Source organism: Centroberyx affinis, unplaced genomic scaffold, assembly GCF_046629955.1.
Source record: "Centroberyx affinis isolate AG114_WGS23_722 - 3 ecotype Tasmania unplaced genomic scaffold, CSIRO-AGI_Caff_v1 ptg002187l_1, whole genome shotgun sequence".
Lineage (NCBI taxonomy): Eukaryota > Metazoa > Chordata > Actinopteri > Beryciformes > Berycidae > Centroberyx > Centroberyx affinis.
Window position 1 is genome coordinate 67,575 of NW_027280495.1, and position 16,624 is coordinate 84,198.

General features: G+C 39.4%; 1 protein-coding gene across 1 annotated transcript; it reads right to left on the reverse strand.

Moving 5' to 3' along the window:
* Positions 1–4,338: 4,338 nt before the first annotated feature.
* Positions 4,339–14,719, reverse strand: kat5b (K(lysine) acetyltransferase 5b). The gene is made up of 15 exons (XM_071532393.1): positions 14,693–14,719; positions 14,546–14,612; positions 12,991–13,059; positions 12,719–12,855; positions 11,844–11,912; positions 11,379–11,555; positions 11,213–11,287; positions 9,189–9,251; positions 8,625–8,873; positions 8,428–8,517; positions 8,166–8,306; positions 7,327–7,420; positions 7,037–7,196; positions 6,852–6,933; positions 4,339–6,187 (listed from the first exon to the last, which is right to left on the reverse strand). Exons 1-15 carry the CDS (start codon positions 14,711–14,713, stop codon positions 6,053–6,055), a joined length of 1,629 nt encoding a protein of 542 aa, XP_071388494.1. The 5' UTR covers positions 14,714–14,719; the 3' UTR covers positions 4,339–6,052.
* Positions 14,720–16,624: the final 1,905 nt, after the last annotated feature.

Sequence of the window (16,624 nt, forward strand, 5' to 3'; positions counted from 1 at the left end):
TTAACATGCAGTTCTCAGTATGTGTTCGTCAACAGCCAAGATCTGCTTTTTTAGCAGCTGTGGGAATCTGTTGCTTCCACCAGTGTTCAGTTTTTTGTTGACTGTTATAATGAGCTAATATTAATGGTTGACTTTAAGTGAACTCATATAAAGGTAAGCAAGAAAGTTAATCTGCTCAAGTGAAATATCCCTTTAACTGCCATAAATTTGACAATGTTGAGTGGCTGTGACCTCGTTTATCTCATTCACATAGACTCAAAAAACAAAGCTCTCATAAAATACAGATATTAATATCTATTAATTTTACACTAACCTTAATCTATGTCAGTGAAACTAACCATACATGATAACAAGTGCCACTGGAAGTTGTGCAATTTCTGAGATATGTGCACAGTAACTCTTTCCTATATCTTTCTCCAGTATGTCACATTGTATCCCATCTGATACCAAGAAAAATAATCTGTGTATTTAATGGTTTCCATTTACTGGCAGTTATGGTAAATCATGATTTGAATCTGTAAACAGGTTTGAATGTTAAGACGTCCTCAGTCCCATCAAAAGTCATATTGAAATTTAAATACAACAATCAGTGCTACAGTGACACCATGTGGAGACGTTCTACCAAGTCTGTTTTAGGGGTTTCAACTCTGCTGTGAAACCCTTTTGTTTTCTGATGTTTTTTTTCTTTTTCCACACTCACTTCAAATTGCTATGAGGTGGAACATGCAGGAGACATGCCGTTTTAAACAATGACATAAGATGTGTCTGCAACATGACCCCAATTAGCCTGAGGGTGGCGCTATAATTAAAGGTCAAATATGAAAATTTTAATAGGCCATATCTGGTACACTGTGTCTCATCAGAGCTTTTATTTCATGATCACACTTTAGTTAAATGTATTGTTCCCAAGGAAGTTCATTCATTTTACATGAGTGAATCTGTTAACACTGCATCATCACATTGCAGATGCACTGCGTTGTGAAGCAGATGTTGCATTTGTTGGATTTATCCTACTTTTGCACTGATGATACACAAGCCCTAAAAACATCACAGCCCCAATAAACCCAACTGTGAGCCAAAATCAAGGTTCATTCTACAAACCAAAGCAAAGGTATAATACAACTAGAATGTTTTTTTATTAGACCCTGAAGATGATTTTACGGATCATCTTTTTTCCCCAGTGATAGGTAGCAATAGATAGCTTTCAAGAATCTAGGTCAATCTGTGCTATGCAACCTAACAACAGTGCACATGTAATGGCGCTCTTTCTCTGTGAGTCTTTACCACAGTAACACCAAAATTATTTGGTTGGAGGAAAGTAATCTCAATTTTGACCTAATTAAATTTGTTGGAGCAAGTGGCAGGAAGATGGCCATCTGATGCAATGAGTAGCAAGGAACATCAGGGTGCAGAATCTACCAGGTCATGACCGACTGTCATGACTCAACGAATATCACATGTTGAGGGAGAAATGGTGGCTATGGATGCAGCATGGTGTTTTCTAGCCAAAGGTGTAGGATCCAGGAGGGAAGACTGGACGTAGCAGATCCTAGTCCCACCAAAACAGATCCTTGGCTACCTTTTGATTTTAACCTTTATTTATTCAGGTAGTCTCATTGAGATCAGCAGCAAAACATTATACACAAACTAACAAACAAGCACAATCCAATGCACATTGCAGAGTCAGCATTCAGTGAACATACCTAGACAGATCATCAGAAACAATCACAAACATCATTAAATAAACCTGCAATTAAGAATTTAAAATCATCTACCAGGACAAGATGTTCTAGTTTCAAAGACCTTTGTAATTGATTCCATTAATAAGGTGCATAGTACTGGAAAGCAGTTGAATTCAGTATATGCATGCAGAATATCTAAGGTTAGCTGGTCCTGAGATCTGGTACAACTCTCTGAGCATCTGGAGAGTAGATGGCAGATTTGCCACGCTGCCAATGGACTTTGATCCATCTGGACAATGGATTACCAGGAGGCGTGGTAACGTATCGGTATCTGATGTTGCAGAAAGGTTATGTGCACACAGCAGGGAGAAACCACTGGCACCATTCAAGAGCTAATACTCATTAGGACCATACAGCAAAGGCCTTGTCTCTCCCTTTATGGAATTTTTGTCATCGGGCAAAACGAAAGCTTGCTCCTCGTTGGCTGTCTAATCCTTGTCGTTATAGTGACCTCACTGTGTAGTATCTCAGACCAGAAGTAGCGGAGGCCCCTGAGGAAACAATGCACAGCAATAACTGGAGGTCCAGTGAGCTGCCCCACTGAAACTAGAGAGACAGCAACGATAGTCTCTACTAAATGAAAGACCACAAAGTCAGCCTTCACCCCATTGTTGGTCTGGAAAGTAAAGTCCAGTAAAGTTCACTGTTAAAGCCAGAGGGTCCAGCGGTTGGGGGGGGGGGGGGGTCATGAAAAACCTGAAGCGAGAGACTTGCCAGGAGCAGAAACCCAAGAGACGGAGCTCTTAGATCTCAGAGGTCCGCAAAATATCAGCCACCAGCTAGGTACCAAGATGAAGGGTGTGTACTAGTTGTCAGGAACAACTTCCCAAATGAGTAATGTGGAGAGGGTGAAATAATTAAGTGTGAAATTCCTGCTCGCCCTCTGGGGAATTGGTGTGCCTCTCCCGTATGACAGGTGTGGAAAGAAAATGGCTGTGATGTTCTGCAGGGAGAAGCTACCCCAGAACCGCAGTGCAGTTAAATGTCAGGCTGACGATCCAAACCCGCAGTGCAGAAATGCACAAGGGCTACCAGCGGGCATGAGCACTCGTATTAAGTAACAAGGAAGCTCGTAATCCTTACAGCAACCTCTAAATTCACTGTGAGCGGGTCGCTGCTTGTGTGGTGCTACTGTCTGAAAGCCTTGTAATCTGCTGCCTACTGTACAGATCCAAATGCCTGCTGATTGACAGAGGGGACGTCCCAGAGAAGAACAAACCTGGGAGCCGAGTTCAGTTTATACAACCTGATTCAAACAGAAACAATTTGAGAATGACTCCTTTAAATTTTTTGGAGGACATCCGGCTGGGTGACTAAGCAGGCAAGACTCCTTCGCATCCTGTCCCTTGCAGTTTGTTTGTACATCAATGGGTGACGATTAACCTCCAAAGTTGATGCTACCCTCAAGGAAAAGCTAGCTGGGTGGCATGTTATTATTGAAGTTTTACACAACTATGTGGGGTAGGGTGTAATAGCTGCCAGAACTAATGCGGAGTGCAGTGCTATTCATCCCTTTAAACTCACTATCAATCCTTTGCCTATCTTGCCCTGCCCAGTTTCAAAGTCATGGGTCTGCAGCCATGAACTAGTCTAGGGATGCATTATTCATGGAGCAATGCCTGAACTTATTCAATTGTAATATATTTAAATAGTTATTGTGTAATTTGCCTGTGGACTTAACCACATTTGCACACAGTTCACACGGATGCCCACTTCTCATTTGGACATTACCCAATGCCACACCAGCATTAACAGAGTTACACTTTTCAGCCTAAGGGTGGCACTATTACAACTACATTATTACTTTGAACTAGCTTCTGCCTTGTTTGAGCATTAGTAATAAAATGTTGTATGCACAGGGAGGGAAAGTGATCATGTTGCCCCCTGGTGGCTATGTCACCAACTCAGTGAAAAGAGCTGAACCTCCCAAAGGGGAACAAGATAAAACTGCACTACACTGTACATTGCATGGTGATTTCATTTTCTGTAAAAACAATTCTTCATTATTTATTTATTTATTTTTTCAATTTTGATGTGGACTGCATAAGATGAAATTGGGTTTTCATTATATTTTACTGCAATGAATTTTGTAATCCGTACATCTTACATCCATGCATCTCTCAATACATCTTCCAGACAGTGATGACTTACAACTAGTGTAATTTGTGTTACGGATTGGGGAGTGTTGCAGGGGGCGTGTTCACTGTGGGCTTGTTGAGTGTCACTTATCTCAATGCACAAGATATCTGAATTCCAGTGAAATTACCATTCAGGTTGTTATTCTGCACAGACAGCAAGAACCAGTTGAAGGGGAAATATGTTTGTCTGGTAATCACCACACAGCAGGAAAAGTTAACCACCACTAAAGGAAGTCACGGGGTCAGCCGTAACGTTTTAGAATCCATTGTCAAACAGCCTTAGATGAACAGAAATCAGCAACTCTTTGCTTATGATAAAATATAATATAGCATAAAATTTCAAACAAGTCATGTTGGCTCCGGTGACATCCATTCATTCAGCACTACCAGTGGCTAAAATTAAGAATGGACCCTTTACTCACATTAAAACAAAGACACTTTTGAGTTTTTCAGATATTTTTTTTTTATCAATTTAACAACATTTTCATATCAAACGTCCAAATCATACTTTAAATGTATTTCACTTAAAGATATAGCAAATCCGGAGAATTTCAACTACATAAATTTGGGCTTCAACATCCTAAGAGACGTGTAAACATGAAACAAACTGAAAGAAAGATATCACTTTTTTGATGCATTTTCCTAACAACAACAACAGTTAAGTCAGTAAAGTTTCATTACATCATTATTGTGCCACCTGTTAGTTTACATTCAAGTAAAAAAATGGAAAGACAACTGTACACATAATTTACATTCTTCTAACAGTTCAACATGGCTTGTTTCTTTTCTAAGCATTTTTGTTTTTACAAAACAGTCTCAGTATGTACAATTATTACAGGTAACAAAGTTATTTGGGAAAATTGATTTGTCTCATTGCACACTGTGGACAGATGGTCCTGACTGAGAATTATCTGAACCAAAAAGGAGAGATATTCACTAGTATGATCATATAAAGAACATGGAACACTACAAACTAATCAACAGTGTGGTTTTAAAGCAAGACTAATATTGTAAATAAATGATAAACTTGACATGGCCATGTTGGCTGTTCTACTCTTTTCATCAACAGATACTACTGCTTTCAAAATTAAAACAAACAGATGCACCAAGTGAAACAGAGGCAGAAGCGGAGCGATGACTCCAAGCCTCGACACTTTGTACACAATTACTGTTTTATAGTAAAAACTGATAAGTAAGGTTTGGAGTGCTGCGTAGATATTTTTTGTCCCAGTGTTTAATGAGTGCCACAGGTCTCACAGTGACAATGTGCCTTCTTTGTAAAGTTTCTCGAAAAATGTGTCCCCTTTCCAAATCTAGTCCAGTTTCCATCAGCTCAGGTTTAGTTGACAACTGCTGTTGTATGAAAAACCAATGTGATGTTTCTGGAAAGAGTCTCTGCCTAAGGATTCTTGGCAAAAAGTTTGTCGAACAAGGATGGATTTTCTTCCAGAAGTTATCCTTATAAGTTTTTATACGATTTTTGGGATACATAAAAAATTATCCTTGATGGCAACCTTGAACCTCTTCTACTTCCTTGCTGTGTGCCAGGCACAAAGAACGTAGACAAAGATCCACACGTGTGTGATGCGCCATAGAAACACACTAAATATAGGAAAAAATTTAGGAAAAAATGTGGACACGTTTCATATGAGGCGATGCCATACAGAATCATTATCACCTGCAAACCTACCATCTCATCTTCATGAGGCGGCCTATTTGCCTTCTTAGGCTTTAATTTCCACTGTTTTAGTAGATACCTTACCCCAGTTATAATGTATTGTTAAGGTCATAAACATGATCTTTTTTACACTTATGAACTTTCTGAAGAGATAAAGACTTAGCCACATGGACTTTTTTTTATTTTGTTGTTAAAAAGGCTTTTTTTTTTTCTTTTTTTTTTTAAATCTGTCACACCATTAACCAGTCTGTCTCTTTTTTCCCTAAATTTGCTTTGTATTTAATAGTTTTTTTTTTATTATTCACAATAAAAGCATACGCATCTTGAATGACAACTTCCGCTCATTGTTTACATCTTAAACAAAAGGAGTCTTGGGTTCAAAAAGGTTTCTGTATAGAGGCTCCACAACTCAACAAAAAGCTGTATCTGATACACCGCTTGCTTCAGTTAAGTCTGCTGTCAGAGGAAGGGGATTGGCTGAAAAGGTTGGGACTCTACCACTTGCCCCTCTTGCTCCAGTCCTTGGGGGTGAAGTGAAGGCATTTTGGATCTATGCGCAAGTGTCTCTTCTGCATTGCTCTTTCATGCCCCTCCACAATGTCCTCAGAGAGAGTCAGAATATACTGACCCTAGATGCAAGAGACAAGACAGTCAAAACATTTTTTTTTGGAATCATGGAATCCCATATATCATCATAAGGTGATGATCATTTTGGGCAAATCTGGTGCCAAAGTTTCAACATCATCCAATCAGAAACAAGATAAGCGGTCAGAAGACCTGTGCTTCCTTCAAAACATTTCACACCAAGGTGGTGTGACCAGGGTGAGAAGAGTCAATTCATAATGTTTCACTTGGCTACACTGACATCTTCATTCATATGAATCTTTAAAGTAAACAGTCATGTTATATAACATTTATGACATTTGACTGGACACTGCTAGTCTACAACATTAGCAGCTAGCATTAGCTGTCTGCAATGTGTTTTCAAATGTTATTCATTTCATCATTGATGAGAATGAAGTGGTCAACTTGCTCAAGTAAAAAGTTGAGTTTTCGTGGAAAGTTCTGTAATTTTATCCATTTTCACACTGCCAACAACCAAAATTCTTCAGTTAAATTGCCCATGAACAGTCTTCTTTATCTACTGAAACTGTTACCTTAACTACTGATTGGCAGAAATATTTGCTCTATTTGCCTGTGTATCATCACTTTAAAAACAGGCTCAAATTTAATGCAAGAATCAAGATGTCCTATGATAAATTTAAGACAAAAGATGTTATCTTGGTCTCTCACCTTGTAATAGTTGATTAGGTTGAGGTACTGAAGCGTTGAAATTACATCTTCTTTCTTCACACTGGTGATCTCACTGATTTCACTGGAGGGACAAAATAAAACATTAAATAAAAAGGGAACCAATAACTGAATATTATTCTCGAGCTACATCGAAAGGTTGAGTTAAAAAGCCATGGGCCACATACTTGATGGTGATCTGCGGCCTCTCCCCGTTGTCAGGCTTCAGGTCCATGAGAATTTCCAGGATGGTCTGGGACCAGTAGGAGCGATAGGACAAAAGACCAAGGTCAGAAAGCGGCTTCTCAGGAGTGCCTGTCTTTCCTTCGACCTTGGACAGCTCATAACCTGACAAATACAGCACACAAACACACAGTGAAGAGATTATCACTTGTGAGGTGAATACAGAAAATGTTCCAAAGCACACAGACATGTATTGAACACTGTCTTGCCATTGTTTTCAAAATTGTACACTTACTGAACTCAATGAGCAGTTTGCCATAGCCTCTCCGCTGGTAAGGAGGCAAGGTGAGGATGCAGGCCACGTTATAATCTTCTGTCGACTCTTTCTCCTGCACACAGAGGACAAAAGTTAATTTTGAGCTGAGAAACCTTAGTAAGGCGCTAGAATGTTTAATAGCTATTACCAGTGGAAACATGCAGATCAATGAGTTAGCTTGGTAAATTAAAAAAAATATATATACACATATACAGTCACTGAGCACTTTATTAGGAACACCTTACTAATACTGGGTAGGTATCAGCTTTCAGCTCAACGTCAACCAGCTACCAAAGTGACATCCGCCTCCAGGTTTGACGTGTTGTGCCTTCTGAGATGCTTTTCTGCTCTGAGGTTATCTGAGTTACTGCTGCCTTTCTGTCAGCTCGAACCAGTCTGGTCATTCTCCTCTGAGCTCTCTCATCAACAAGGTGTTTCCGTCCACAGAACCGCTGCTCACTGGATGTTTTTTGTTTTTCACACGATTCTGTGTAAACTCTAGAGACTGTTGTGTGTGAAAATCCCAGGAGATCAGCAGTTTCAGAAATACTCAAACCAGCCCGTCTGGCACCAACAACCATGCCACGGTCAAAGTAACTGAGATCACATTTTCTCCCAATTCTGATGTTTGATGTGAACATTAACTGAAGCTGCTGACCTGTATCTGCATGATTTTATGCATTGCACTGCTGCCACATGATTGGCTGACTGGATAATTGCATGAATACGCAGGTGTACAGGTGTTCCTAAAAAAAAGTGCTCTGTGAGTGTATATAAACACTGTAAAAGCACTTTAAAATGTTCAATAGAATTTGTACCTTGGAGAAGTAGCCCACTATGTGGAAGCCCTTGGAGTCGTACTCCGTCATTACATAGAAGAGGAAAGGGTCTGTGTCGTAATACAACGTTTTGTGGTCCAGGAAGCACTTGGCCAGTAAACACAGGTTCTGGGAATAAGTCTGGGGAAAAAAATATGGTATTATTCAATAAAAAATAATAATAATAATAATTAAAAAAAAAAAAATACACCCAATATTAAAAATGTTCTGAGGAGGGAATAATAACTCATAAATCACTAACTTTGTTTTTCCTGCCGTCAATCTCGAAGAACGAGATGGTGCCTTTGCGGTAGATCTCATTGCCTGGGGGATGCCGAAGATTACATTTTGTCTGTCATGAGATGATAAAGACGAGAAGATGAGAGCGAATTTCAATAATCTATACAGCAGGAGAGAAAGGGCTGAAGTTATCTACAGAGGTTTCAAACAGAATCTCACCAAATGCCTCTGGAGACACTTGAGGCTTTTGAGGTACTTGAGGCAGAATTCACAGAGGTAGAGGATGGGTAACGCGGTGAGCTCCTGCGGGTACGGCGAGAAGTACCAGGGCTTCAGTCTGTGACGGCCTAGTTCTATACAGTCTATGTTTTTCATCCGGGTGACTATGTCGTCATGGCTACGGTCGGACACCAGACTGCCAGTCATGCGGGGGGCGGACGGGATGCCGTCAGAACTGTCCTGGGAGTCCTGGTGGTAAAGAGAGGCAACGTTAGGCACCAACATCATTAATTCTCACTTTAATGCACTCTTACTGCAATCATTTTGAAGTACTTAAAGCTGTGTAACTTAAAAAGCTGATAGAGTTTAAATATTTTTACAAATTCAGAGAAAATTTCTTTTAACAAGTAACCACAATGGCCAGGTTAAACCCATTTCTCTACCAAAAGGACTAAGCTCGGGTCAGAGGTAAGCAGCTCCTCTGTTTTACTGGACCCACTATGGCACAGCTGGCTCTGGAGAGCAATACACAGTCAATGGGCAATAATAGGAAATAAAACAGACCTCTTGTGGTGGCAGATAGACAGTGGCACTTCGAGGGTTGTTATACTGCAAAACCTTTATCATCTATCAGAAAAACACAAGCGAACAGGGGCTTTTGGAAACTTAAGAGGGGAATAAAATGATTTTTATTTACACTGAATGTTTGACTAAACAGTTGAGTTACAGGGGTAAATTGAAAGCAATATCCAACTTCAGTATAACATTTGTAGTTTTAGCGAACATATTCCAGTGTGGGTTCATCAGTAGTTAGCCACCAATATTCGCAATTGGCTGTTGATAGTGATATCAGACAATGAATGAAGAGCGAGGTTAAAGAGTAAAAATAAATGTTCGGCCAATTCTTTTATGTGGATTTGACAGGTTGATTTGTTCGCTTTATTCAAAGAACCCAATAGCCATTGTCATAAGAGATTGACTAAATAAGAAAAGTGGGAGGGCAAGTGCTGCAATTTTATATACTCAACACCACAGGTTAACTGCTCAAGTGGAAGGAGCTTGCTGGAAGTAGTACAGAAGCACTGAAAATTAACTCAGAGGCTGAACTGCTATAGGTTTGTAAACAAAGTAGGTTTACTCATTTTTTCGGTAGCATTGACTTCAGACATTAAATCCTTTCAATGTGTAATTGAAAGACAAATAGACTAAGCTACTGTCATCCTGGCTTTCTCCACCAACCTCTCAAAGCAAACTTTAAGAAGCTTAATTTTGATTAAAAACAATGTTATAATGTAGGCAGTCTCAATTATGTAGATAAGATTTTCTTTCAGTATATGTTTGCAAATGACCCATGTCAAAAGTGTAAATAAACACTCTTGACAGTCAAAAAAATCATTGCAGTTTCACACAAATGAAGTACAGCAATCACACTGTGAGAATGAAGCAAGAAGCATCACATCCAAACATGAACTCAGCCTACAGCGGGGTGACTGAGGTAATATTGTCATTCTGCATTCTGTGTTATCATCTTTTATAAAAACTTCTGTAATTAGCCAAAATCAGTGGGAAAAGCCTGGAAACCTGTAAATACACATTCCAGGGACAATGAATGTTGAAAAATTAAAATGTATGAAAGCAGAGTGAACAGTCAGCCCCTAATACTGGCTGGTATGTTATCATGCATTAGATTAACTTCTGTTGGTCTCAAATTCATAAACTAACAAGTTCAAAAATCTAGCTGATAATCAAAGTAAAGCAAAGTCCTCAGATAATTGTTTTTCATATTCAGTGGCGTCTAATCAAACAAGAGGCACTTGAGCTGCCTAATGTCCCGCCATAATCAAGCTAATTAATCCATTAATTGCGCAACATACTTGTCTTCACATAACATGGGCGATATTAATACGAACTCCACATCTTAAAGCATAGAGGAGTTTCAGAGGCTGACTGCTTATGTCAAAGTGAGCGTGCTGAAAAATGAAAATACTGAACCAAAGTGAAATGTTACCTTTTACATCATTAGCATTATACTGTATGTATTTATTATAATCAGAAGCATTTTTCTTCCTGAAGAGTGTGAATATTTTAAGACAGGAAACATTCTTATGTCAGATCACACAATATTAATTTAAGGGTTAGATAAGGGATTACATTATTATTGTGAGTAATTTTTTTTCAATCATGCATTTCTGCAAAACCTTTTATAACACTGTAATTCTGCTCATATCAGTAAAGCAAGTATTCTGGATTGTTTTGGCTTGCAATAGCCGTATTGCTGATGCAGATACTAAAGTAAAGTGGTTCTTTGAGCTAACCGACTCTTTTGTATTTGTCAGCCCATGAATTTGAGATTCCCAGAATGCTACCAATAAATGTGTAAATTAAAAATAATTATTTCTGTTTGCAAAATAAAAAAACCCAATGAGGATTAAAATAAAAAGCTAGCAGTGACTGACATTTAATTAGTCCAATTACATCATATGTATAAAACTGAAAAATGGAGAGACCAAGATATGGTGGTTTATGTTGGAATACAAATGGAAAATAATAAGCTGTATGTGAAGATGAAATATCTTTGAGCTGCATACCTCATCAGTGCCCCCACAGTTAGCCTTCCTCTTCCTCCCTGGCTGAGAGGGGATGAGTCGTCGGGCCGTGCCATTCTATTGTTTTGAGAAAACAGAGGTTACACACTAGCGAATGATTTAGAGACTTCAGATCCAACACTGAAAAAGCCTGAAAGTTTTGCTTCACCGTTGTCAGAGAGGAGATCTGCTCGTGGTCGTCGCGGGCCTTGGGGTTGAAGGTGTTGGTCTCCCTCACAGCAGGGTAAACAGACGCCTGAGTGGCTTCAGCTGAACCTGGCAGTGAAGGCACGGAGGTGACCGGGGACGCCTGAGTCGCCAAGGAGACGGACTCTGCTTTCCTCTTCTGCACCAGAGAAATATTGTTAGAAGTTCAGTGAAAAGATGAGTACAAAGATACAAGATTTTTAGATTCCAGCCAAACCAGAGACATGTGCTCGAATTTGCCAAATACAAACCAATGTATTAGTTAAAAGCTATTGATTTTATCTCAGTATTAGCCAAGACTGTATCTGTTTAGTAGCCACAGCATATCAAATTTAGCCCTTATTCCCGGTTATCCCAAGGTAAATCTGGTCCAATGTGTACAGAGCTTTAGTCATGGCTCTCTAGAATGGGTAAATTCAACTTGTACCGGTGTGGGGAGGGTTTTGCCTCTGGAAGGAGCTGCGGCAGGTTGTAGGTTGAGCTCTAGACTCTTCCGCTAAATTGAATAGAAAGGAAGAGAAGGAAGGGAGTTAACTGACATTCACATGTTAACCCTCAAAGTCACTGAGTGTTCTGGTATTCAATGTACACACAAATTTAAAGTAGCTTGAATAATAATTAAGAAAAATAAACAGTTTCTGTAGCAATCAGTTGGAGTCAAAATGATATTTGATAGAATGAATATAAAAACATGGATGGAAACTGAGGCTTTCAATCTTTCTCACAACTGGAGATTTTTTTGTGAAACGGTCTGCTTTAATTGCTATTATCCGAGGTGTGCCAAAGCTAAGCTAAGTTAAATGTAAAAATCTGAACACAAATTGTATCCTTGTGTTCATAGAGCAAATCACCACATCGTATACTCTGTTGGCTGATTTCAACCAAGTAATTGCTCAACTCGAGCAGCACACATGGTGTTGCAGGCCATTAGTAAGGCTACCATGCAAATAGCTGCTGATGTCCGAATGTTACGCCAAGGCTAGGACTAGCAACTTGGCCACCACTGTCGAACAGCTCATAAAAAACCCAAGTTATTATGTATTGACTAGGGTGTCAAGTGACTTGTGGTATGGACCATCGATTACACAAACTGTTCCTCCAAGTGGTCATTACCTTCATCATACAGGCACCATACGGCTGTCCATCATGCTGGGATGTAAAAGCTAGGATCATCCAAGAGGAAGCCATCTTCCTTGTATACACTAGCACCTTAGCAAAGCTAAAGTGATTTTTCCAAACCTGAGCTTACTGTTGACATTTGAGGGTCTGAGATAAACATCTAGCAGTGCAGTACACACTCACCACTTCTCTCTCTGGAGAGCTGGGACGGGACCCTGGAAGGCCATTCTTGGTTGGTGTTTTAGCTTCTTTCTTAGGGAACTGGAGCTTCTTCATGTCCAGCCTGTCGGGTGTGACCCACTCATCCAGACGCTTGTTGACTTTTAACACAAGCAATTTCACACAAACACAACAACACATGTGCCATGACATTTTGGTCTAATATGAATTAGACCACAAGAACACTTGCAGGTAAAAAGACAGAAAAATGTGAAAAAAAACAAACAAATACTCACAGTCAATATAGTGAACATAGTAAAGCTTTCTTCCAGGGATTTCCTTCACACTTAGAATTTCAGCCAATGCTGCAAAAAAAGAAAAAAGAAACCAACTTAAAACTATCATAGGTATTTAACTAGCTATCAAGTTTATCACTAGTAGTAGTGAAGATACAGCTTGCTTGCCACTAGTTAGCTATAAGAGATAACTCGATATTAAGGACAAATCTGAAATGCCAAAGTTATCAAACTTTATTTTACTGCCTGACAGTGGCTGCTACCTCAACAGACACTTGCCAGCAGCACTTCTTCCACCAAAATAAACTGTAGTGAACAGTTAGTAGCGAGCAATGCAAATACATTTTAAAAGTTTACATTTGATTGAAGCATTGGTTGATGGATCGGGTGTATGCCGAGCTCAAGAGAAGACCCTAACAATTCAGTTGTAAGTCGTTCTCTTTGGAACAGTTTGTTGCCACACGGACCTTGCTTTGAAAACTCAAATATAAAAGGTGATGACTGTCAAACCTCTTTTGAAACTGACACAAGCGGCTAATTGAGATTCAACTTTACATGACTCGCCTGTGCAGCTCCCTTTGCAATTATGATTTTTTTTACTTCAAAGTTGAAGACCTCTTTCATGTGGCATTTCCGATCCATTATTTTGTCTACCCCTTGTGTGTTTGCTGATAAACAAGGCACACTACCTTGCAACATTTTGGCATACAGTCACTAACAAAAACAGAAAGAGACATATCAGGGCTAACTTAATTGATTCTCACAAGATCAAAACAAATGACTGTGAAACTGAGGGGTATTGATGACCTCAATGTTAATTATGGGCATATATTTATTTACAGTCAACCTACATCAATACACAGTAAATAAGCAGTATACATTTAAAATACATAATGATAATTACTGTTTTGTTTTCTTCTCACAGCTGTAAAACACTGACACAGCTGCAGCCAGTGGACTCTTGATGCCAACAACCTCTTGACACAGCAATCAGTGCACTCACTTTATTGCCAGTTTATTGAGTGTGTTCCAACGCTCGTAGTGCCAATTTGTACACACACTATATAGCAAAAGACTGAATCCTGTCCCAATCTGTTGTGCTGTCTGCACTGACTGTGATACCTGTTCTCTTCCTTTAGCCTGTCTCAATACAGGACAGCGGAGGTGGCCCCAAAATGACCCCTAAAATTGAGCCAAAATGCGTCCAAGCAAGATGTCATGTACTTAGAGCAATTCTGTTTGTGGAGTCATAACACACAGCTTGAAAACACAGATTGTTTTGGTCTGGCCTATTCTAATTAGAAACCCTATCTTATTTAGAATTATCTCGCTACTTGGCTAGTTAATGATGTACTGGAGGCCAATAAAGCTTTAAAAAAAATACATTTAATTCTTTAAAATTACGTTGTTTAACTTTAAATTGCGTAATTTCATGTGTTCTTGCTGACTGTAGTGTTTACAATGTTTTAGCTAAAGGCCATTACGTTTGTTAACAACAGCTGAGGTTAGCTAGTTAGCTAGCTTAGCGCTGGCGAAACTACTGAGAAATACTTACGCCATTCATCCTCGTTTTCTTGATTTTTACGAAGAACGGGGAGGCGACAGCCTTCGACGACCTCCACCTGTCGAAAACAACACGTTAATTTCTATGCTGAAAATACCTAATGTCTCGCAATTAAAATTGTATCTTTCGGGGACCTACCACTGTTGCGTTGTCCGCCATTTTCGTCATCTGTGAAAGCAGAAGCAGGGTGTTGTGGGAAAATGCCGGTCTACACCAAAGAGGTAATAAATGGCAAGATATATTAATCCATTGCAAACTTCCAACGTTTGTCAGCTAGAAAGGAAGACGGAAATGGTTGGGATGGAACCCGGAAAAGAGCAGAAGGGAAGGGAAGGGGTTCTCACTTTCTGCCACCTCTGAGTCTGTGGCCACTTATTTTGATTTTCAATTAAAGATATAATATAATACAATGATAATAATATAATAAAAGTGTTGTCACTGACATAGCGTTCTGTTTCTGTTTTAAGACAGCTGCACAACCATAAAAAAGTGACTTGATTCAGGGTCACAAAATGCTAACATGACAGGAATTTTGTGACATCAAAAAAATAACCTTTGTGTCTCTCAAGCACCACAAACCCAACAAAATGCAACATGGGAATATACATGTACTCCCAGCATTTACTTGTACTTAGCCAGTTAGCATTTTTAGCCCCCTCTCCCCCTCCTCCCATATAGGCTACCCACCCAGCCACTGGCAATGAGCCTGCAGGTGATTGACAATTCAGATTGAAGCCCTCCTGCTCTAAAGTTTACCTCAGTTGGTCAGATGCCCGAGCCACAAAATTGACTTGCAATGGCAGTATCAATATCACCAAAATTCTGACATGTTTTCATTCTTGTGCATCCAACATGGGGATTACTTTTGCTGAATTCAAATGAAATGTCGGCTTATAAAACCTACCCCTACACAGCTTAATGGTCATGCATTTGTTTCTCAAAAATAACGACGACGTAGGTGCCAGACGGTGTCATATTTATTGTCTTACAGGAAAAGTTATGACAGTTTCAGTATGAAGAAACAGAAAATGTGTGAATGTGGAGTCTTTGTATCTTCTTCCTTCCCTGACTATCTGGTCAAGTCATTACCCTTCGTTTTTTATCAATACAATAACAAAGGCCAGTAACTAAAGGATGCATACTCATCCTATACATGCACCACAACTTCAACATTTCAACATCAAAATGCGATGTAATTACTTGAGTATTAAAGGGTTTGAACTGTTTGAAGCATGCTTGCTGGTGCTTTTTGTTAGTAGTATGTTTGCTGGTATATTGATTTATAGGTTGTCAGCTTTTGGTTGTGACTGACACATACTTGTGACATATACTAGAAGTATATTTTTTGCCTGGGCTGAAGAAGAGTTGTGATGCATCAGTTCTTGGTATAAAGGTTTCCTGATACAGTTTGCTTCCTGATCTGCTGAGCAGGCCATCTCAAGCTAGCAGAATCATCCGTCCCATTAGCTCATTGTTGCTGAAATCAAAAGCAAGTTCATAAATTATTGAGTAATGCTGGGAACTAAGTGAAGGGTAGTGTAGGCAACATGAGCTGTGTTTGGTGTCCAGGGGGGTTGTGGGATGCCAGAAATCACTGCTGAGGTGTAATGGGCCTAATTCAACAAAACATCTGCGATGGGAGGTGCATTTGAAAACCCCAGCCAGTATACCCGCACTCACATACCAACCCTGTAACATTTAGATTAGTTTGCTGGTGAATGGTGCTGCCTGTGTGATGGTTCTACGACCCCGGGCCTATTTGCCCAATTTTCAAAACTCAAATAAGATTTTAGAGTTAAAATAACATATCATTAAAAACTCAAGATAAACTCCCGATTATCAGTCTTTGTGTGTTTACAGCTGACTCAAGATTTTTCTTTTATCAAATGTTGGCTTCATGGCCTTTTTTTCTGCTCACATTCATGTCTGCCAAGGCTAGATTTAATTGGCTTCAGTGATCAAAACACTCAGTAGTCAAAATGGGAAATAATTCACTCTGTGTTGTGGAATTGATCTAACTTTGACAAATGATGTCAAGAGCTGCAAAGAGCAACGAATGAGAAGATAGTA

Bases quoted from the DNA above. Each gene is read 5' to 3' on its own strand.
- kat5b (XM_071532393.1), bottom strand. From the start codon at position 14,713: ATGGCGGACAACGCAACAGTG. The intron at 8,874-9,188 runs GTCTGTTTTATT...CTTTACCACCAG, and splicing joins TCTATCTGCCACCACAAGAG to GACTCCCAGGACAGTTCTGA. The intron at 7,421-8,165 runs GTACAAATTCTA...CTCTGTGTGCAG, and splicing joins TAGTGGGCTACTTCTCCAAG to GAGAAAGAGTCGACAGAAGA.